Source organism: Diorhabda sublineata, chromosome 8, assembly GCF_026230105.1.
Source record: "Diorhabda sublineata isolate icDioSubl1.1 chromosome 8, icDioSubl1.1, whole genome shotgun sequence".
Classification (NCBI taxonomy): Eukaryota; Metazoa; Arthropoda; class Insecta; order Coleoptera; family Chrysomelidae; genus Diorhabda; species Diorhabda sublineata.
Window position 1 is genome coordinate 24,494,362 of NC_079481.1, and position 25,120 is coordinate 24,519,481.

At 32.0% G+C, this 25,120-nt stretch overlaps 1 protein-coding gene across 6 annotated transcripts in view; it reads left to right on the forward strand.

Moving 5' to 3' along the window:
* LOC130447457 (ephrin type-B receptor 1-B) overlaps positions 1–25,120 on the forward strand; it is a 779,444-nt gene that overhangs the window by 719,707 nt on the left and 34,617 nt on the right. For all 6 annotated transcript variants that reach the window (XM_056784282.1, XM_056784284.1, XM_056784280.1 and 3 more), the window contains one exon: positions 4,897–5,001. In XM_056784282.1, coding sequence (XP_056640260.1) covers positions 4,897–5,001 — 105 coding nt within the window. The remainder of the gene's footprint in view (positions 1–4,896; positions 5,002–25,120) is intronic.

Genomic DNA, 25,120 nt, shown 5'->3' on the forward strand with positions numbered 1-25,120 from the left:
AATCTACTATTTGCGTTCTATTGATCTTTATCGATGACCTTCAACGAGCACTAAGATACATATAAGGGGAGATTAATTGAGAAAAGTATAATGTGATATTTTCATATAAACCATGCAATGCGATAAAATGATTTTCTAATGAAATGTGGACAAAAAGATTTCTAAATATATTTTGTTATTATTTCACATTGCTGGTCATATTATAGGCAGTGTTATGTAAGATATAATTAGCATATCACATTATCCAGTTTTTAAAAAAAGCCTAGCAGCTTTTTATGATACCGTATCAGTGAAGTCAACTTCCCTAAACATGCAATGTCAAAGCAAATTCCAATGTTATTCTTGATGTGATATGTTTATCGATAAATAACGAAACTGATAAAGCTATTTGTAAAAACTTGAAATGGTCTCCTTCAGAAAATAGTATTTAGAAACATAAATGTAAGGGACAACTTAAGTTGAATTGTTTAAAATAAATGTAGTGTGTAGAACAAATTATAATATTATATAAGCTGTGTCTGACGATATAAGAGAAATGATTATTAATTTATTTAAAAGCTTCCTAAATCACTGATAGTATGCGACACATTATTAAACTATATCTAAACTCAAAAACTAAGAACTGGAAATCAGCATGATTCCAAAATCAACAACGTCAAAACGGAATGTAAAGCAAAATCGGTTAATCAATTACCAATAAGTGAAAATATTATGAAATAGTGAACCATAAAAACAAGTCCTTATTGACAAAAAATCAGGAGAAAAATAGAGGGAAAACAAACTACGGTCTCCGAACAAATGGAACTCCATTATTTGCCTTGCCATCTTGATTCAAAATAAGTTGACATCTCAAATTGTAGACATTAACTAACTCACGTGCTTTCAGAAATAAAGACAAGAGAAATTGGTTTTAATACATAATCAAATAATCAAATTCCCGACGTATGGTGTATAATTTAGTTTTTTAGTCATTTTTTATTCGTATGTAATGTCCAAATCTAAGAGATTGTCTAATAACCCTATAGTTAACCCCAATGACTACAACGATTTTTTAAAAAAGACAAAACCAGCTATGTATCAAATGCGACCATTTTCCGATAATTCTATTTTTAACGTGGACTTTATTAAAACTACAAGCAGGTAAAATCGGCTTAAATAAAATGGCCATTATTCCAATAATTCCCTAATGTCTTCCTTTATTACAAGACGGCAGTAACTTTATTAAAAGCACTTTATTAATATCGTGCGTACGTGTCAAATATGTCACAAATAAAGTCGAATTTATTGAAATTGTCTTTCCGATATTTCCCTATTGACAATCTGACATAAACTTAAATGAAAATATGTTTATCTATGTAAACACATTAAGCACGGCAACGTTATCCAAATATTTTATTGAACAAAACAAGTCTATGATTAAATAAATAACAAGCTTATCATTAATATATTTTTAACATAACTTGATCGAATTTTGACATAAAGGAGTTGTTATTATTTCGTTAGTTTAAGTGGTATACATTTCGAAATAAAATAAGTTGGTCGTTTTGCAGCAGGAAGTCTTTTCATTGTGTATCTCTTTGTGTTGTTTGTCAGTTATAAAGAAAACAACATAATACGTAACTATTTCTAAACGCTGTTCACAATAATTGGGTGATTGAAATTGACAATGATAAATTATTCAGTTTAACCTACTCATTTAGCAATCAATTAAATTTTCCTCATTTTACTTTCTAGTCACTTGTGTATTTTTTATATTCACTCAATTGCGAATGGTGGACAAAAAATACAGTAAAATGCTTAAAAAATGATAATTGATAAAACAAATAGAAATACTCTATAAAGAGAAAAGAACACGAACCAGTTAAATTTATTACAAGAAGAAATTAGGGCAAAAAATCAAAGTGAATAGTTTCTATGTTTACCGCCCTTATTTTTATTATTAGACTTCATATTAAACTTAATCTCACTGCTATTACGAGTATATCTAATTATCCGTTTTCATTACTAGATTCATCTTCATCTTCTGATTTGTTTTTCGGGTCTTCTTCCCTGCATTTTTCGTCTCCTTTACCACCTTATTCTTGTAAATAATCTCAAATCAATAGGTTTTTGCTCCGTGTTTCATTATTTTTCTCGTTCTTCTTCTGACTTATCTTTCATTGACCGTTCTTTTCATCATGTACCATTAACCCGCTAATATTAACTGACTCAAGACCTTCAGGTAAACATTTTCTGGTGTATCAGTTTCTTGAATCTGTCCGTTGATCTCAAGCTTAATCGCTTTCACTAATCCTGTACTTACAAAAGAAAACTGCGTATGTAAATTTCTTGGCAGATCTTTGCTTTTCGTCACTGTTGATGTTAGTGTATCATGATTCCACCTACGGATCTCGTGGCAGATTCCATGTTACATCACCCGCTACTATTTGAGAAACAATACGATATCTTTCTCGACCAAACGTCTGACTCTGTCATTGTTTCCAACCTGTGCCTAATAATCATGTGATATTCGTCCTCTTTTAAATTGACTTTACCAGCGAAACATAGTTGCTTGTGAAGCAATTTCACCAAATGCACTTAGGGGCCGATCAAGATTTTTGTTCTCTTTACAAATTAGATTTCGTAAGTACCACTATTTACTCTCTGGTAGTAGCGACTCAACTGCACTCAGAGCTATTTTAAAATGCGGTGTTGCCAGCTATTTATGTTTAACTAACTTAGGAATCGCAGTCTTCTCTGCCAATTTATTGGAAGAATGAACTCCATATTAATAACTTGTTGAAAGTATAGCAATGAGCATTGACTCCAGGGAAGATTCCTTGAACTGATATTAACTTGTTTGCCATAAATTTGCTATAAACGTGGTAACCTACATACTACATACGTTATTGCTCTTTAACAATCCTTACAAACGAAATACTAGCAATCAACTTGAAATTTAAATCCATAGAAACGTAAGTGTCCAGTAAACATTAACTTTTGTCAACTTCCAAGAAGATACTCACTTATTGGTCGTAAATACAAAGCTGCTTCTTAAAATGTATCCCTTCCATCAGGATAAATTATAAATATATAAGAAAAAATAACATTACACTATCATTTGACAACAAAGTGCTGCTAACTCAAATGTATGTATTCAATTTTTTTTTATAAAAATTTGTAGGAAAACCTGCAACGCCAACTACTCATTCATTGAAAGTTTTTATAGTTTCGCCATCTATGCAAATATCATTTTGACTAGGGTCATCAATTGGTGTAACCTCAAACAGCAATAGTCTCCATATGAATTCCATTAATTACTATCAATTAAATGATTAATTGGTGAATTTTCAAATTGAATCATACATTGCCATAAGTAGTAGTAACCATGTCAAATTTCAATTCAAAATATTAACCCTTTCAATACCAGCTTTTTCTTTTCCAAAAAAAGGGTAAATTATCACTTTGAAGTGTCAAATAATGTTGAAATAACAATATTCTTGTGAAAAAATTACAACCGCCGTCATCAAAAGTTTATAAAATAACTTTTTTCGTCACTGTCATATAATCATATATTTTGGTCAGACAAATCTACTCCTCCGATGAATCTGTTTTAATTGGCTATAGCAGTAGGACAATTGGTCATAGTTTTTTCTCCACCTTTCTGTTTACGTTTCACACGTGTGATGTTTGGGAAATTGCAGTTGGAAAGAATTAAAGCCTTCTTTGAATCTTGCCATCTTGCCGCTACAGTACCTTCTCTATTTTGAAGAAATTCTGCATCTCGTTTTTGCAGTTTTTTATCGGAGAATTTTGGCATATCTCTTCTACAAAATATACAAATTCCAATAGAAAGAAAAGATATGGTATCTATTTGGTGAATACTTGTAAAAAATCTGTCAAAGGTTAGTGTTACATCAGGATTATATATTGTTGAGGCAAGCTTTGCAATAACTTCGTCTCCAAGTGTCATACCATCACAATCTGTATTCATATCTTTTTCTGAATATATTCAGATCATAAGTGTAGCCCGTAAAAACATCGCATCTTTCCCACACTTTTATCCCACGTTTTATCGGTTTTAGGGGAAATACTGATTGAGGCTAGAACGACCATTGAATTTAGCCATCGATTCGTCTGGAATAGGCTATCTTTCTCACCTTGCAAAAATGTCTTTTTGATGCATTCGACAACTTCGTCAATGTAATAAATTATTGAAGAATTTGCATCTTTCTGTGGCTCGTTGAAGTACATTTTTGCCAAGAGCAAAAAAATTTGTTACGAGTAATTTCACTTTTTATAGCATCATTCATTAATCTGAAATGTTCGGTACTCGATTGTAGCACATAAAAAGCATAACTCCCAAAACTAGCATAATTTCTGAAGGGTTTGTGTCAGGAATTACTATTTTTTCCCGTCTCAATATTTCAAGACGCTGCGTGGTACACTGAGAAATAAAAATCAGAAGACGTGGAAATACAGATGTAAAGCACGATAGTTCATTAGATGATCTGTTGATTCGTGCGGTTGAACGGTTTTGGGAAATATGAAGCCGTGGCTCAAAATCTGTAGCAATATTTGACCATATATGCTCTGGTGGGGTTGAACGGGTTAATAGTTACTATAATATTAATCACAAAACTTGTACTAATATGCTGTTACTTTGCCTTTGCTTTCTGTCGCATATTTCATGGAATAATTTATTTAGTTCACTTTTTCTGGTAAAAATAAATTACTTCGAACTTTTTCTACCATAAAGTAGACACAACTTTATTTTCAAAGTTCTAGTTGCTATATATGAACTTATCTCTTGGAACAAAATGATATAAGCATTTGGATCATTTATTTGTATTAGTTCAGTAATAATATGTCAGCTTTGAACAAAAAGAAAATAATATAATTTTTTTTTGTTTTCAGGAAATGCATTGTCCTGTAAAGAAACTTTCAGTTTGCTTTATTATGAATTTGATGCAGTTACTAGAGAACCGCCTCCGTGGGACGCCGAAAGATATAAATTGATAAGTAAGTGAAATTTAACGTTTGTGACAAAACTTTTAACCGACATTAATTGCATAACGATTACTTTCTATTAATTAACTTCCTACGTAGATCATTGGGCATTAATATCTTGACTGAAGAATTATCAGTTTTGTTTACAAAAGTATGTTGTTCCATTCTAAATATCAGGATCATGCTGAGGTAACTCGAAATAAAAAAAAATAATGTGAGTAATGATCCTTTTATAAATCAGCATTTATTCATTATCACATCACATGGTGACTTATTATGTAAAGATTCACGTTGTCTGTGGAGGTGTGCCTATAGTAGAAGCCAGATTCAATAGAATCACATATCAGTATCCAAATGGATAGGATCGAGCATCGTCTAGTGATTTAAATCTTGCGTTTAATAGAATCGTGAGTATAAATATGGTAAACAGTCTGATGAAGATAAAAATGTAACTAATAGACAAATAGTTGGAGGGAAAAGTCCATCATATGGTGGTACATAATATACTTACAGCCGAACTGACCATAAAAAAATTGTCATACGATGGGTATCACGAATATTAACAGATGCAAATCAGCAATTTCGAAAAGATGTTGGCAGTCTTTCAACTATGGATAAGACAAAAAGAAATGTTTGCAAATTAGTAACAATTGATGCGTCACGGATCCATCAGTATGATGTAAAAAACAAAATGCAGAGTAAGGAGTGAAAATATCGGATTTATTAGGAAAGGTAATGCTAACCGTATTTTGAGATGATTAAGACTTAATTTTAGATGATTAACTGCACAAAAAGGAGGACACAATCACGTGATCTGATAATGGAAGAACACCCGTGGTAGTGACGCAAAGATGTTCTCTGGCATCAGGATAACCACCCAGTTAAAACTTCGTACTAGCTCAGTAGGCTTCCAATGATTTAAGTCATAATATGGTGATAAATAGAAATACTGTATATAATGGTTTAGTTTATCTAAGATCTGATGTCTTGATTAAACAAGCTCAGAATATTAAAAATGATATTCTATTCTCTCGACACCATACCATACGATTCAACGACTATATGTGTCTTAAGGTATCGAGATGCCATGGCATTTAGAAAACTTGATGCTCTTAATTAGAGATAGGAAATAAAGAGTTGGACAGCTGATGGCAATATTATACAAGCGATCTGAAGCACGAGATCGTTTTTTAATGCGCTGACGGTGCATTTTATGTTGGGCTCAACTTCTATAAAGTATCCGTTCTGCACGGTAATAATTCGCGTATGATTAACGAATTGATCTGTCGCTTTATTTATTGCCAGGAAGTCGCAGAACATTTTTGGGGTATGTGGCTCAATGATAAACGATTACCGGCTGTTTCCAAAACTCAAAGAACATTTGCATGGTAAACAATATGAATGATTGAATCATGTGTGCGGTAAGTAAGTGGTTTGCAGAGGTTGACAATTTGTCTTTCGAGACTCATTAGATATGCTAGAATATTAATGAACAGAATGTGTTAACCTTAATGGTGACTATGTTGAAAAAATATCTTTATAATGGAGCAGGAGTCAGCCATCTTACGTTTAGAAGTTTCCTAAATATTCTCTCTTTTTTAACTTCAATTATATACAATAATGGTGACCCTCTTTGATTAGAATATTCAATTCAATTTTCTAGATACCACACCAATTTGGAATAAAATTAAGTTCATTGCATGGCAATACTGTCATTTTTATATCTTTTTTATATGGTATGTAAGGAAGGATTAAAATTTGAAAATTTCGATGGCCATTCAATGAGTCTGTCTATCTCTTGCAAGACGATCATCCCATCTTCTTCTTTACTCCATTTGTATTAGTTCGACAATATCAAATTCCTTTTCTGATGACTTGTACAGTACAATGTCCAGTGATCACTTCTATGGTCGCGATTCTTATTAACTTTTCTGTTTGCTCTTTTGATCATTGGCAATCACTTCTGTTTGACCATATATCGTGATTTTGGGTTTTAAATTCCATGAAAGTGGTATTTCTTTGTTCAATTTAATCGATGGAAGCACTTTTGCTGTTTCGTCGGCAATTTAATCCCTTTCTATTTGTCTATCTATATCTAGTTTAACATTCTAAAACCCCTTAACTCAACAGTAGCGGAATTTATAAATTGGACTGTTCATAAAGATTTCACAATAACAAGGTATGCCTGCCTTCACTGTTTATTTTCTTTTGAGATGAATCATTCGGAGCTCAAAATGGAAATTCGCCCTTAGGCTTTCTTTTTATAACATAGATAGTCCCGACTGCCAAATTAGTAATTTTTACTTTTATTATTTCATAATTTTCCGTCCCTTGTTTCCCCCAATAAGTTTAAACGCAGTAATCATTTCACCCAGGGCTTTGCTGATTACATTCAAACCGTCTCCGGTTTCTCTCAATTATACGGTATTTTCTGTTTTTTTTCAAAAACTTAATAATATCCAAATTTTTCGTCACTCACACACGTACTTACGAGCTGACACTCATATTTATATACAATTATTAAAAATTCAATGGATACGATTAATACAATGTAGTTTTCTAAGTTATTTTACAATATCTTATAATTTTAGGAACTACAAAAACTAAGACATAATTAATAAGGAGAAGTAATATCTGATGCAATCTAAGTGGACTAAATATAAATTGGTTGCGCTACCAATCTGTGAGGCTTGTCCTAAAACGTCATCAATCCTTTTCAACATAATACCTATTAATTGTTAACAGTAATCTAGTAGATAGAGACTTCAGCGTTTAGTTCAGAAAATGTAGGAACTTGTTGGAAGTGTTTTTTTCATCTGATGCCAGTCGGTCACAATAGGCCAACTGCTTGAAGGCCGTTTTAAAACGAGAATATTTATTTCCTGCCACAATGATGTTACGGATTTTGCAGGATAGTACTTTAAGTATTTCGTCGGACTATATATCCCATCTGGCATATATCTTTTCTCAATAATTACAGATATGCGTATGGAAATCTTCAAATAGTCTGCCACAAACCAATAATTTATTGCTTACCAAAAGATTTTGTTTGTGACACTCTTTTTTTATTTTCCTATTTTATATGAAAGTATACAATGTTTGTGGCATTTTCTCCGTTTTCCTACAGTAATACAAACCATGTAATAATCTTTTTTCATCGGCGGGAGAGAATGTATTTCCTGTCAAAGCAATAAAAATCCTTCCAATCACATTTTGACGATCATCACAGGGGAAACAGTAAAAATCCAATTTGTAGCCGAAGTGACCAACAAAAAAACAAATGTCTGTTCGTTCCACTACCGCTTCGTCTGACATGGGATATACAGAGAAGGTGGCAACAATTTATTTCAGGTGTTACAAAAAAAAGAACTTTTTACTTTGTCAGAATAACCGACTTGTCGATATTTTCTTCGTTTCTTTAACTTGTTGAGTTCCATTCATGTTTGATTTATACGAGGGTCATTTTATAAGTAAGAACCGTTTTGTAATGGAGCAAGAAAAAAAAAGTAGTTAAGAACGTAAATGATATTACATTACATTTTTTCATTTGCAATGTAACTTCCAACAATATCTAAGTATTTGTCTAATCGTGGCACCAGCTTTTGGATACCATCTCAAATAACAGTTGATTTCAACTTTTTGCAATGTCTTAAGCGCAACAATGTGATAAACAACTTATCTTGAAACTCGTGCAAGTTTTGATGTAGCTCGTCAATCGTAATTCACGATACCAAGCAGCCTATATAGTTCTTCATTGTTGAGACATGTTCTTCATTCATTAGCAAGCATACACCTTCAGCATAAACTTTACAAGTTCCCAGTGAATTTCAGCACCTAAAAACCAAATAACTACGCAAACTGACGTTACATGCCAGGATGCATGAACACGAAAAAAATGAGAGAAGAAAATAGGAAGTTAACGTTAATATGAATGAAAATCCAGGAGGAAATAAAGTATGCATCTAGTGGAATTGGAGTTACCAAGAAAGTGAGTATAGAAAGGAACAACATTGAGAAAGATCTAGTGACGAACTCAATATAACATATTGATATAAATATAACATTCTCTACAATGTTCTGTTGATTGGACCATTATTGACTAATATGGGTAGTTTGATTGAGGTCATTCAATCATGGATGGTGCTCAACAACCAGGACATGAGAATGAGACTATTGAAAATGAAAACAAAAACAGACAAACAAAACGGCAGTCAATTGACCAGCTGAACATAACAAAGAAGATAAACAATGTTACCATCTTTTGCGATTGCACGGAATTTACAAACATTTACAAAATTTTGAAATTTACTTCACATTTAAGAAATAGAAATGTACTAATCCAATCTAATACGAAACTATTTTTCAAATATATGCCAACTGAATTACACAATAATCGTTACTAAAAAAACAAAGATAGAAAACAAAATATTGATAAATAGTGAACAAACCAGTACTACCTCTCTTCCACATTCATTTTTAGTTTGTGAGAAGTATTTTAATTCTCAAATGAAATGTAATCAAATGCATAATTCTTTTTTCCTGTTAGCATTAAGTACATACTTCGTTCTTTTACGTTAAAATCGATCACGTATAATGCACTTTTATTTTGAACACGAAAAATGCATGCTATGATGTGAAACTGGCAACATTTTATGATTTGGATACATTAAAATTGCAAATTCTTTTGTTCTCGAAGCATAGAGGTTATCTGCACATCGATAGTCGAAATACTTTTATTATTATCCTTATATGCTAAAGATGTCCTCAAAGAACATCGTCGTATTCATAAAAATATATTCCTGAAAACAGTAATGTCGTTAAAGTATGAAAACTGTTATTGACTGAAGTTGTATCGTAGTCGGAAATGTTTAGAAAATGGAGTTTCTATACAAATTTTATCTATAATGTTTGTCAATATTAGAAAAGTATTGCTGGACGAAATAACAAAAGCAACTTAAACCGAGTACAAATTCAGACGTGCTTTGATACTGAAACTTTTTTATAACACAAGTTCGTAACTATCACTTTTCTTTATGCCACTCGGATTGGCTTCTATCACTCTTTACTCTTTATATATATATATATATATATATATATATATATATATATATATATATATATATATATATATATATATATATATATACTGTTGTGATGTTCCAGAATACGATAAAACTTTCTGTGTCTAGTAATAGCAATCTTTTTCCCAGAAACATCTAAAACATGGCTCAATAGTTACCCTTTGAATGGAACCTTCACTATCCATTAGATGGCGTGCGGCTGAGTCCCTGTCACAATATTGATGCTCCATTCTAAAACATGTGGCTACACCTGCAATATTTCTAAATATTAATTAACTCAACTTAATTGACCAAATATGTCAACAAATCATATTTATTGATGAAGGTGAGGGTTAGGTAATACTTTTCCAAGTTTTCGTGAAAAGGAATATCACAAGTGGCAAATAACTTGTGATATTCGTTCATATCCACCATGTCAACTCCACTCTTTATTTTATTATACTCAATCTACGTGTATTGTTAATAGAAAAAAAATTTTGTGTACTGCAATACTGCAATGTGTAGATATGTCTGGTCGATTTATTATAATTTCTTTGGGAATTGACAGCTCTCTTTCTTGTTCCTGGTAATCTCTTCGTCAAAGCTGAAGTAGTAAAAAATTATTCAAAATGATGTTTATTTTAGTATTCAAGGTATATTGATATACAAGGATGCTCCCAGAAGTAACTAACCCAATAAAAAAACCCAAAAATTATGGAAAAAAATATATATATTGTTCAACGTAATCTCCTTTTAGCTCCGTCCACTTTTCACAGCGATTTTCAATAAGTTCGATACCTTTTTATAACAAGAATTGTCATACTCTTCAAAATAGTCATTAACTGCCGACATCACCTCTTCATTGTTGGAAAATCTTTGACCACCCAGCCATTTTTTCAAGTCTGGGAACAGAAAATAATCCGGGCTAAATCTGGCGAATAGGGTGCATGAGGTAGCAATTCAATCTTTAATCCATTAATTTTGGCCATTGCTATAACGGATTTGTGAGCTGGTGCATTGTCTTGATAAAAAAACACTATCTTCTTAGCCAAATACCGCCGTTTTGCTTGATTTCTTCGCTCAAATGTTACAATAAGTTCGCATAATACTTGTCGCTGAGAGTTTTTCCTTTTTAAAGATAGTCAATGAAAATTATCCCAAGCGAATACCAAATAACCAACGCCATGACCTCGCCTGCAAATGTAACGATCTTTGTTATCTTTGGAGCCGGTTATCCTTTTTCAGTTCATTGTTTTGATTGATCTTTTGTTTCGGTTGTGAAGTGGTTATGTTTCCACTCGAAGGAAACATCTTTACGACGCTTTTTTTGTTCCATTGTGAGCAAACGCGCACAGCTTTTTCATATCCAAATTTTCAGTTAATATGCGATGTAGCGCACTTTTTTAAATGCCTACTATCTCTGCTAATTCGCGCACTTTCAGTCGACGATCATCCAGTACCACTTTGTGGATTTTCTTCAGCATTTCTGGAATCGTCACCTCATTTGGTCGACCACTGCGATGCTGTAATAATCTAAGTAGTACAGTTTTTATATTAGTTAGGCTGCCAAACAAATACTAAACAACGTGACATCTTCAAACTTGAAACTTATGCTTTATAGATTGTGTAATTTCTAATACAGTGGTATTTTTCATGCAACCATCATCTCTAGGTCAGGCCAAGTACTTCTGGGTCCATCATCGAATTAGTGGAATAAAGACCATATCAGAAATATCCTGTTTCAACAATATACACAGCAGGAATTTTGAGAACCATTTATTTTCTTTTGTTTTTTATTGAATTTTTTCATAAAATTATTCACTTATTTCTGTTATCATTGCTTTTAGTTGTTATATCCAATTTCACAAAGAGGCGACCCTGCAAGCAACAGTTTGGTTATTGATATAAAACACATTCAACAAGAAATACCTGCAATCAACCAATTCATTATATTTAATTAACTTGTCAATTAACTTGTGTTTTATTCTCTTTCCAATTTGTGCCACGGTCGTATTCTATACTTTACGCTTTTATATCTAATTACCGATCATTTATTAGTAATTTTTCCGAATTTGCTTGCGCATTTAATTTATCAAATGCGTTTTTATGCATTTTTGTCAAACGTTAAGAAGTGATTTATCTATTTGTAATTTCTATTCAACCACATACAACGAATTAATATTACGCAATGCGGTACATGAAGTCCGTTTGAAGGAATAAGATCTTTGGAATTTCACAATGTTTAAAATAATTACAGTATTTTTAAATTTATACAGGTTTTATGCTTTTTACATAGTTCTGTCTAAAAAGTTCCTTCACTAAAATTTCTGTCACAAAAACTGCTTGTACCATCGATCAATAAGTTTTCGGTAAGCCTGAAGTAATCAATCACATTTTTTACTTTCCCTGTCAAAATCGCTTCAATGGGTCCAAAAAGAATTTCTGTAGTATACAATATTCGCAATTACAGGGAAAAATGACTTCTAATTGTTATTATGATAACCCAAAGGAACCATAAATTGTTTCTTGTCAAATTCATACGATATTTGTTCCACGTTGACGATGAGGTACAAAGTCTACCACGCAAGATCTACAACCTGTCACTGTAATTACCCCAGTAAGGCGTAATTTACCGATAACTGACAGTTTTCACATTTTTCTAATAATTAGTTTTATACTAATTGTTTTACTAAGCATGAAAACAGATATACCTCCAAATATTGTTCAAACCAAAACAACAAGTCAATAATATGAAATCGCTTACAGTAACATCAAGAACTGAAGAAAGCATGTCAATGTATCTGGTATGAAGGAATTGAACGTCGGTAATTGGCCAGGTCATGGCATCTTCAAAAACGAAAATCTATCAACGACGAGTGTTGTGTGAACTTATTGCAACGTTTTAGCGAAAAAATCAATGAAAAACGGCCGCATTTGGCTAAGTAAAAAGTGTTGTTTCATCAAAATAATGCAACGGCTCACACATCCGTTATTGCTATGGCCACAAAAAAATGAAATACTTGAAAAAGTTCTTTGGTGGTCAAAGATTTTCCAACAATTCAGAGGTTATGTCGGCAGTTAATAGCTATTTTGAGGAGCTTGACAACTCTTATCGTAAAAAGGGTATTAAACTCATTGAACATCATTGGGAAAGTGTATGGAGCTAAAAGGAGGTTACGTTGAAGAATAAATATACTTTTTACCAAAATTTTTGTGTTTTTTTTGTTGGGCCAGGTACTTCTGAGACCATCCAACAACATTATGGCGCCAGAAAGTTTGATACGCAATTTTCTTTGGTAGTACAAAATCAACGTATAATCCAACAAACTGGTACACCACAAAATGTTTACCTGCAGCTCTTGAGTCAATATTCGCGGATTAATGTTGCATCATGATTCTGTATCGAAAATCCACCGTTTTCCCCTGATTTGGCCATGTGTGATTTGTGGCTATCTTTTAAATTGGAAAAACATTTACGTGGTCGACGTTTTACAACGGATACTTACAAAGATGAAGCAATTCATCAAATCGTTGAAATTATGCCAAGTGATGAGTGTCTTCAAGATTCGGTTAGAAAAGTACATTGATGTAGATCGTGATGATTTTAAATATAAATAAAATAATTTTCCTGAAAACTGTAGTTTTCTTGTGTCTCAAAATATATAACATCACCTATGTAAGAGATTATTAAAATTAATGTGGTTACATTTTATACGTCAAGTTATTTCAAACTTCATTCAAAAATGAATTTGTCTAGAACAGCGATACTATCTTGAAAACACCGCAGTTACTTTTTTATGATTCTAAAAAGAACATGCGAATATCGAACAAAATTTAAAAAATAACTTTTATGGCTTATTTTTATGTAAAACTAGCAGATTAGCTTTAGACTATTACTTAGGTTGATGAGAACGTGCCATTTAAAAGAATGAAACTGTAAGAATATTGGTTACAATGAAATGATTTGAATAAATTGAACATCTTGAACCGAACCAATGGAATAATTCATCAAAAATTACAAAAATTGTATCATTTTAAATTATTCAAAACAACGGCGTTCATTATAAATCGATTAACGTTTCACTTAAATAGGTTATTTAATGTTTCTTTTGTTTTATTAAAAAGTCACACCTGTATATGTGTACAGTAATATTTTATAGTTGCTACGTTGAAGTTTGAAATGTTGAACACATTTGATACTATCGGAAGGTGTTTCAGTATATCAGTAAGAATGTTTATGCAAGATATATTCTATATAGTCATTCAACTCGAACTTGCGGAATTACATGTTATATTCTGGGAATAAATAATTACAAAAAAAACCATTTTTCACCATACGATATAATGAATAAAAACATAAATAATTTCAAAAAAAATGAAAAAAACAGGATATAATACAATCTAGTTATAAAATATTTTGTAACTATACAGCTACATCATCAAATCATGCTGGATGACCAAGAATTAGAAGAACTCGCAATATCACGTTTTGATAAACAGATTTCTTTAGAGAACAATTTAAAGAAAAACAAATGTATTTTTTTAAACATAGTCAAAAATAAAACGTTGATATTTTTATCATTGCTTATTTAAATAGAATAAAGATAGTTCCAAAAGAATCCAAGGTCAAAATATGTATTCCTCTCAGGTGTAAAGCAAACTCCATGGCGAAAAAGGACGGGGTAACTCGTTTTATGGGACCTCAACCTTTGATAGGTTCCCTAAGTCTTCTAGCCATTATTATAAACTATAGGAAAATCAGAGGAAAACAGAAACAAGATCTGAAACAAGATTTCTTTTTTATTATATCAACTGGATCCAAGTTCTTTCATTAAGCAATGATGAGCTAAGGAGAGTTACTAGTATGTTTATTGACCCAGTGAGTTAACATTTGAAGAAACTTAAGACAGCTTTTGTCGTTTCTGTAAGGAAATAGAGGAGCACCTATGTCTGAATGGTAAACAATTCAGGGAACACCTCACACACTTTCTTATCAGATTTTAGATTGTTTTGTTTGCGAGTCTTTTTGGGTTTACAGCAACTCTTCACCTATACCTGGAAGATATATTGTACAAGGCACTATATCTTATTGTTCTGCTTCCAAAATACATGGACTCCTCTCAAAGAGGTTTTTGTGTCCCACTTCCCCAAGCTTTAGTACTACTCCTGCAAAGTACTTAAGCCTTATAACGAAATAAGCAGGACATTCGCTGAGTAGATGCTCTGCTCTTTACATGGCTTGTTCACAGAATCTGTAGCTTGTCGTCTGCCATGCCTACAGTCTTAAGATGGTATTTGATGGGGCAGTGACCTGTCAGAAGGCTAACCATGTCGTTTTTGGTCACCACGAAAAGTTCCTAAGACTTCTTAACTGTTATGGTTATGAATATTTTGGATTTTCTTAGGACTAGAATATTTCTCCAGTAAGACTCCATCTGAATCTTTAGCTATTCGTTCAGTTCTTTATTGATGTGGTATTTCATGAGCACAGTAGGGTTCTGGTCCAAGGTATGTAGTCTTTACCCCTTTTTTAGATAGTCTGTCTGTTTCCTCATTTTCTTGTATACCCTTTCAGCCTAGGAGCCACATTAGGGTTACATTTTTGTTAGCTAGTGCTTTTTGAGTTTGCTTACACTCCCTCACTAGTATGGACTCATACTCAATACACTCAATAGCTTTCAGGACCTTCAAGGCCGCTTGTCTATTTGATAGTGATGTTCCTGTACCTGAGAAATAGATCTCGAGCTTGCGGAAAATTTTTGTTGATCCATGATTGGCGATCGTTAATTACCCCTTCGAATGGAGAATCTTTGTCCAACAAGCTATGCATTTGATCTATTGGTTTTTCACGGCTTTCTAGCTTTATTAGCTCTAGAATAACTTTTTCATTAAGTAAACTTACAATTAGTAAGGTTTTATGCAACTATACAAATTCAAATGTAATATTGTCTCAACATTTTAGAAAAATTATAAATTGTTTTCCAATTTTGAAAATTTTTTCTACGTCTATTATTTCATCGTTTTAACATCTGCATTTACTTGGGATTATGTTCACGAATATTGCCCATTATTCAAAAAAAGAACTTTTTAGAAAAATGTCAGTTTGATAATTTTTTGAAAGCGACAGCGAAATTTTCAAAATAAAAAATTTAATACCACCAAATACTAATTTTAAGGGGAAAACTAGATTTGAGATGAATACATACAATCCAAAAAATCCCACATTTTTCGACGTACTGTTTATTCTTTACATTTTCAAATTTTTCAAATTTATAAATTTTGCTTTAACAAAACTTTTAATGCGTATATAATTTTCGATTTATGTGGCTCATAATCATGATTTATGTTTTTCAAAAAGTTTCATTCGCCTAAAATCATTTCTCTAACATCTGCGTTAATTTCAAATTCCATCAATAAATGTAATGCCATATTTGTGGTGGGTCTCTCACGAAAAATCGTTATTTTTACATTTTCTGTTTATTTATCTTCTAGATGATTTGTATCAACTGATACTCATCACTTTTTTGATAGTCGCTGCTTCTTTGATGAATATTTTAAGTAACATTTTCGGTATTTTATCTCTTACAAAAGCACAAATATTTTGCTTAAAAGGTAAAACACCGGATATTATTACAATTATCGTGAGAGCTTTTTTATATTTCTTTAATTACTGCTACCAACTTTCTTAAATACGAAATAATAAAATTTCTACTCTCATTTGGCCATACTGTAATTGTAGCAACTATTATGGGATATGTAAAACTGTGTAAAAGTTTGAAAATTATATATTTTTCATAAAATATGGAAAAAAAAATTGGAGAAAAAGTTTTTTTTTTCAAATGTTACCACTCCGTGTCAATACAACCGAATACAAAAAATCTCAACATCTACTTGGGATTCGCAAAGTAGATGTAGAGGAAAACGTCATAAATTATAAACTTACATTTTTTCAAAATAATTTCCCTTTATTTCCACACAATTTGCAGAACATGTCACTAAATCTTATATTCCACTATAATATGGATCTTTAGAGTCAAAATGTTCATACACCCCCTGTTTAATGTAATAGTCAGACAGAGCCAGATCGAGGCTATATGGTGGGTGTTCAATCTCTGTGAAGCCACATTCGTATACAGTAGCCTTGGAAAGTGCTTTTTTATTCGATAATTTTCGAACACAACTTCCTTAGTAATTCAATGTAATATGCCATGTCCATGGTTGTCTTTTATTCTTTAAATTCAATCAAAAGGATAACCTCGCAGTCCCAAAATATTGTACTAATCACTTTTTAGGTAATTTTCGTGATGTTTGCTTTTTTCGCATGGGCCCTCCTTCTTCCTATGGAATCTCTTTTGGATGTTGGATCATGGTTATTTACAATTGAATAGGATTACGCTTTCTTAGTCCTTGCGGCACAATATTCTAATTCTATTCAACGCTGCTTTTGCACTGCGTCAAGAAATCGAAACAACTACCTTACACTAATTTTTGTCATATTACTCGTGTAGGATCTTTAGAACACTTGTTTTAAAAAAGCCGGTCTGTGCTGCAATTTCTTTTGTTTTTGGAAACAGGTGGAAATTTCACAAATTTATTGATTTCTAGAGTTGTCACATCTTCTAATGCTTCTCATCCACAGCGTCCATTCTGTTTTCGATTTGTGTTTGTGTGAATTCTTGTTTAATTAAAAATTTTGATAACAACACGAAACTCACTTTGAGGCATTTTTAAAACAACTTGACTGAGGGGTCGTTTTAGTTCTATTATAGTAAAATAGATCTAAGCAGCAAGTTGAAACTTTGTGTAGACGTTTTGAGACTTGTAGACATAGACCAGTAACCTCTTTTTTTTCCATATCCCACCCAAGCCCTTCGAAAATTCTTATCTTTCCTATGCAACATATACATAATTTTTATTGTTAAAAATTCAATTATTCAATCAAGAAGCTAAATGATAGGTTCAATGAAGAAAACACTAGGAAACAAACATAGTAAGTAAAAAATGATAACTTAAAAAGAGGCTATATTGATAGGAAATCTACAACTATATATACACGTGGCTGAGAAGGAAAGAAAGGTTTCTTTGACTCAATTGGCCTCGGTCAGCTGACCCGAGACGTTTGAGATTGATCTTGGCTTACATCGCCACTTATTTGACTCAACTCTTTCCGAGTTGGGTGGTATCCCTACAAACTTCTTTTTTTACTAGACATCATCAGACCACAGATTCTTTACGAGTAGCTTCAGTTTATCCTCTTCATAAATTGAAGTTTTTTAATTCAGATGCGAACAAATGCGTTGTTTAGCGAGATTTTAAAGCGTCCGGGGGTTCACGCGAAGCCTGTCCTCTGCCACAATGAGGTTAATTGACGATGCCAAAAACCCAGTTTTGGTCTCGTCAAACGAATATAATATTTATTATTTCCAATTGGATACTGAAATGTAGTAATTCATTTGAATGGCCCAGTGGAAAATGTTAAACTCGTGTCGAGTCTATTTTCGAATTGCCCTTCTTTACAATCAAATTTCCCCCTTGTGGGGCGTGGGTCCCACGTTGGGAAACACGGACATAGACATATACTAATATTTCTTGAGCTTCTTTGTATTTTTTTGTTTTATTTCGAATCAAAACTTAAACGTTATTCAAGATTCATGTTTCACAACAGTCCCAATCTTGAAAAAGCGACTATAGTAGCAGATTGACAATTGGCAAAGGTTTGCGACTCTGCGACTATTCCTATATAGGAACCTAAATATCCTGGTTACGGTAATGGTAGGTAATAAACTAACTTGAATATCCCCAGTAGATAGTTTCATAAAGTTTGTTTAGATCTTGTTCCTGACTATTCACATAAACTATACTTGTCGATAGTATACTCCGGTGAGTTTATTTGTTGCAGAAGTTGTTCACGATCCGCCATTTCATCAAATTCCATTGATGAATTTTCTTAACTAATTTCTAGTAATGAAAAAAATTTAGTAACCACGAAATCATTGTAGATTCAACAGTTTATAAAATTTTAATAACGATGATATGTCCAAATTCTCGAGTCGAGATGACCTCGATGACCTGAAGAAATTTGTAAATGCTCATAATATACTGATACAATGATATGTACGTGAGTTTAATAATATACAATGAACAACGAAAGGTTCTCATCACAATCTAAATACAACAAACTATAGTTACGTGGATAAAATAATAAATAGTGGGTGGAACAGAATAAACAATAACAAAATTATGATTTGATTTGGAATGTTAATTTGTGTTAATCCAGGTCCGTAATATACTGAATACGAATTTATGAACCTGTGATTTTGGATGTGCTAATAAATGGGAATACAGTATCATTAATCTTTAATTGGGTTAGTATGATTATCAGAGATAACTGTAAAGTTAGCTAGAATAGATTATGTACGGAAACAAGCACCAAATAAATCAAAATAAAATGGCCGTTATATGCGTTTGTTGTATGCGTTCATATTTTCACTATATCAATATAATATTATTGTTAATAAGATTTCATTTGATTCACGTAACTTAATAAATAACGTAATAAATAAATAAGACATGGTTCTTATATTCACTCTCGATCAACCCTTTCCAACGTTTTTTATTAAAATAGATTTCTGGAGATCTATAAATCTTAAATATATGATTCAATTTTAGATGTCTCTTTTCTTGTAGTTGTTTTATGGTGAAGATATAATCTTGAAGGCTTTTCCTGTTCTAAATCCACTCTGTACGTCTGACAGTTGGTTTCCTATAGAAGTTTTAATTATTTGAATCATAATCTGCTCATATATCTCATATATCTATGTTAACTGAGAATAAAATCAGAGGTTTTCAAATAGTTATATTATTTTTTTCATCATGATAGAAAGATCTATCACAATTACCTGTGATACCAAATATCGCCCAAATACTCGATATGGTTTTGGTATCATACCTGTATTTGATGGTCCATATTTTCAATTATACCATAATTGAGGTTCAATGTCGTTAATTTGTAATCTCATCTTATAGACGTGAACTTGTTCTTTCAGATATTCCTACAAAAAGAAGTTAAATCCCGTGATAATAGCCGCTCGCGCAAAAGAATCATTATTTCGTTGACTCTATGTCAAAGTCCGTTTTAATCTCGTGAAAACAAAGTACATGTATTATATCTCCTTGACTAACATAATTTTCGAAATTATTAGGCTTGATGATCCCGCCAACTAGTAGATTTTTCCGCCAAAAATCACTAGTAGATTTTCATTTGCTCAAATTCTGAAGATGATTTTATCTGTAGAGTCACTATTCATTTATATCTGTTGGTATTGACCCCAGAGACAAATGAAATCAGAGTATTTGGTAAATCCATATTGTGAACCCAATAATAAACAGATGACTTTCAGGTCGCTTTTCACTTTATGAATTCCATTAACGTCCTATTCGTGTATAGGGTTTTCTGTTCCCGTTGTGCAATAAAATAACTTTTAGTCTGTATTCTGTTTTATTCTAGTTTTGATTCATTGCTTCAAAAATTCTCGGGATAACAGTATTCCCGTTCTTTTTTGAAAAATTCCGAATTCTGTTTCTCTGGACAAGGTTAACAAATTTCACTGTTGTAAGCGGAATCCAAGGAGTTCTGCTTCTGATCTTGATATTTTTGATATTAGTAAGAAGAAGAAAATTTTTAAATTGTCTAAATGTCTAAATCTACGTCAGCTATGGATTCAGAAAAATGAGATGAACTCATCCGCCTTATTTACCTAACTTCCTCTGGTTACTTTGAGTTCCAAATTAAAAAAAAATAATTTGATGGACAGCGAGGTTAGACAAACAAAGAGATAGTGTTTTACGAAAGCTTCATATTTTATTAATATAGAATCCCTCTGATCAATACATTTCCATTCGTAATAAATTGCAACTGTACCTTTCATGAAAATCTATCAACATTATTCAATTATCATTCAACGAGTAATAAACTATTTTATTGGATATTTTATTCTTAATATCCAGATGCCGTTGATATGTACCAAACTAACTACGTAATAAAATATCTCAAGCCTCTAGTCAATCATTAAGAGTTACATACAATTTTGTTTGTTTAATGTATTATTAATTTAATACATTGAGATCATTTCTCTTTCGAAACGAGTATTTTGTTTAAAAAATTCATATAAAACAAGCCCCTGTACATTTCTCGCAAATCCTGTTTTTAACTTTATTGAGCACTTAGATTGTAATCTGCATTATAATAACTAACGCTAAACTTATAAATAAAGCTATAAAATTGACAGAAAAAGCCGAGAATCGACAAAGAACAAAACATTCAGTGCGTTACTGAGATACTGTTCTTGAACATCTCTTCCGATCTTGAAGAAATAATTTAAGTATCTTGAAATTGAGACGAATTTCCTATCATGTCCGCCGGTGGCTATTAAATGCGGAACTTCTCTATAAACCATTAATAAATGTTATGCAAGAAAATAATTGCCACAAAGAAAATTCAAAGAATATCCGTAGATGTATACAAGATAATCCAAAATTTTATAGGTAAAAGTATAAAAAGAAAATTCAACTTAAAGTAAGAAATTCAAGCTTAAATTTTTGTGTATAATTTGATTTTAGAATACATTTAAAGAATTTATCATTGAAAAAAATCATTTTTCGAAAATTTCTCTAAAATTGAAAAGGAGCACAAAGTTAGTTTAATACACATTAGATTTCTTAAAAAAACTGAACTGAACACACCGTTTACACCACCACTACAACAACACTCACAATTACACTGTCTGACACGCGTTTCGATAACTAAGTTATCGTCTTCAGAGATTGAAGGTAAACTGTTTACTAATTTGGCGCGTCAAACAGTTTAATTGTGAGGGTGGGTGTAGTAGTGGTGTAAATAGTGTGTTCAGTATTTTAATAAACGACCAATTTCCATTCTCGTTAAAATTTATTTCTAAGGATAACATCGAAAACAGTCATTAAACTTCCTAATTCGAATAGCAGGATACAACTGATAGATTAGTGGATGTCTCAAAAGATTGATCCGATTTTATAGGTTTGTATTTTCCGAACTAATGATCTTAGATACATGAGATTAGTTTTTTATTGAAATGAAACCTCTAAAGTTTTTTCACATACAATTCACAAGTGCTAAATAGATGCAGTGCACTTATCTATCCGATACGCAAATTCGTTCGACACCTTCGCTAGCATACCCTAAGTGATGCATTTGATGGTTTCTATAATACTGTTCATCAGTTCAACCGATATTGTTCAAAAACCATGGGTTAAAGAGTGTTTTTTGTCCTGCTAATATATGAACTAATTTGAATAAGTTTCCAAATGAGCGAATATATAGTTTCCTATGATATCGAGACCATAAACTTTATTCCGTGAGATTGCACGAAAAACATTAACTTTTGAAGAATCGGATTAGTGCCGGACAATTTGGTGTGGTTGCTAGTTCCCCCATATTCTCAAATTGTGGTGGTTAACTTTCCCATTCAAATGGAAAGCTCGTCACTAAGCACTAAGCATGGTATAAAATCTTCACAATCATTTTTAACATCTAACCTAACCAGTAAAATGGATTTTTGCAAGTGCTTCACGTCTTCAAGGAGCACACAGAGAGGATATGATAATTTGTCTTTACAGACACACCATATGTGGAATGAAATTCACATTGCACAAAATTCAAAGACTCGCATTTAACAACACTTTATCTTGTGCAAACAACTACTTGGCTAGGCGCTGATAGAAGCGTGCTACTAATATCTAACGAAAATCACGTGAAACTCTAGAGCTCTTTCTAACAGTTTTCGTTCCATAGATGAATGACTATGATTATTGTGAAATGGATAATTCTTCTTGAAACGTTCCGTATTTATTTCCATTTATGTTTAGTCAAGCCTGACTATCAAGTCGATGATAGTGATGATATTGGATACGTTTCTTTAAAAAAATCATTAAATACTGTTAATAAATATAAAAATAACAAAATATAAATTTGAAATAATGGGGAAAAAAGATTATACTGGAGATAATGACTTGGCCGTCATAGTCGCGCGCCCTCAACCCAATATATGGGACAAATGGGACAAAGTTATAAAGCAGTATCCTACTTCTACCTCACATCTTTGGAATATCCTAAAAAATGAATGGAACTAAATAGACGACAATTATTTGTCGAAATTCTTACATAAAATGCCAAAGTTGTCCACCGAAATAATAAAAGCAAAAGGGGTTTACACCGTTGAATCAAAATGTAACAATTACAAACTGTATGTATAATATATAAATAGAAAAGTGATGAATATATTGTTAGATCGATTATGTTTGAAAATGAATTCTATTCTGGCATCATCTTCATATAATATTCATATCTACTTAAATATTTACGGTGAAACCAGAAAGAGAGAGAACAGCCGAGACCAAATGGATTTCATTTGTAGCACTTACTACATGATTTAAATAATTATCGGAACGCTGCCAATACGTATTTAGTAATTTTAAGCAAAAAGGCAATTCAAAGTATTTTATAATAGGAAGAGAGCTACTAAACGGAACGCGTGCAGTGAAGAATAACGTGTCTCAACTCCATAGTTTTCAATGACTGAATATGAAATTTAATGCAACAACTGTTAATCGTACTTGGATTAATCAAGTAGAGGAAACTCTAATAAAAAGATTAACACAAACATACAAAAAAACAGTCAAAGATCCTACTTTTATTTAAGACAGCAACATTGGTGTGAGAATGATGTCGGGTATATATATTTAAATAATTAAGCACGCCGCAACATAAATTTTGCAATTACCCCACATCTTTAGCACTCATAATAGCGCTGATATAAATTTTTAAAAGTGGAATATTTTGACTCAGCCCTTATTTCTTCTTGCAACGCACCAATCGCTTGCTTACGTCACCAGCGCCGATCGAGTTTCGTCCGCCAAGCTACAGCAGCATCCACACCGCGTTTTTGTTTTGTTTTACTATCCTATCGCGTCGTGTCGTATTCTTTTTAGGATGTCGAGGCCTAGATCGACAAAAGTTTGTTATAAATATTGTATTGTACCAAAATAACTTTGTTAATACTAATCCTATCAACCTGAAAAAACACCATTATTCTTGTAAAATTAAGTTGTGTTTATTCTCGTTAAAAAAGAATATACTTTTTCTAAATTTTCCAAGCCCATTTTATGTAAGTGACAATAAAATTTTCGAAATCTGCGGAAAATACATATGGTGATGTTTCAAATGATGTAAAATAGAAGAAATAATAGTCGTAATGTTATTTTGATTAATATTCGTAAGACGACAAGTATTATCTTATTAGTGGCTGTTCCATATTATTGCAAATCCAAAAAAACTTCTATAAAGGTCTTATAAGTATTAGTCATTAAAGAACAACTTAAAAGTGTTGATTCATTTACAAAATATTTTTAGACTATATTTATAATATTTTAAATCTCAATTAATGCCCCACCTACTAATTTTTTTTACTTTACTCACTAAAAAAGTCAACGATATATGGGAAGTTAGAAACTAAATCAATCAAAGCATTCGAAATCTTAATCCACTTATCGTCGAAATAATGCTTCTAGAATAGGTTTACAATAATCATTCAAGCTAAATTACTTCATTAGGAGGTTCAATCTTAAGTGTTTCTCGTTTTTTTTTGTTCCTAATACTGTAACCATGAATAATTGATCTATCATCAATATATTACCTTCTTTAAAAATGCTTAGTCCGCTTATACTCACTGTGTTGTTCTTGATATTTATTGTAGGAGTTTCCTCTTTAGACAAACATTCCATTATTTTAGTCTTTATCCGTCAATTTTCCTGGATCTTTTCCCATGTGAAATAATTTATATATTCTACTATTTTCTTACCACTATACTTTTACTATAAATTGATTTTTGATTTGATTTGATGTTCGAGGAAACTATGTTGATCTTATTGGAGCAGTTGGGAGTTTCTTTCAGGTTTGGCTTTAGATCTAAATTTATAATATGTCGTCGGTGTGCTTGATGTATATATATATCAAACAGTAGACTTCCTAATGGTAT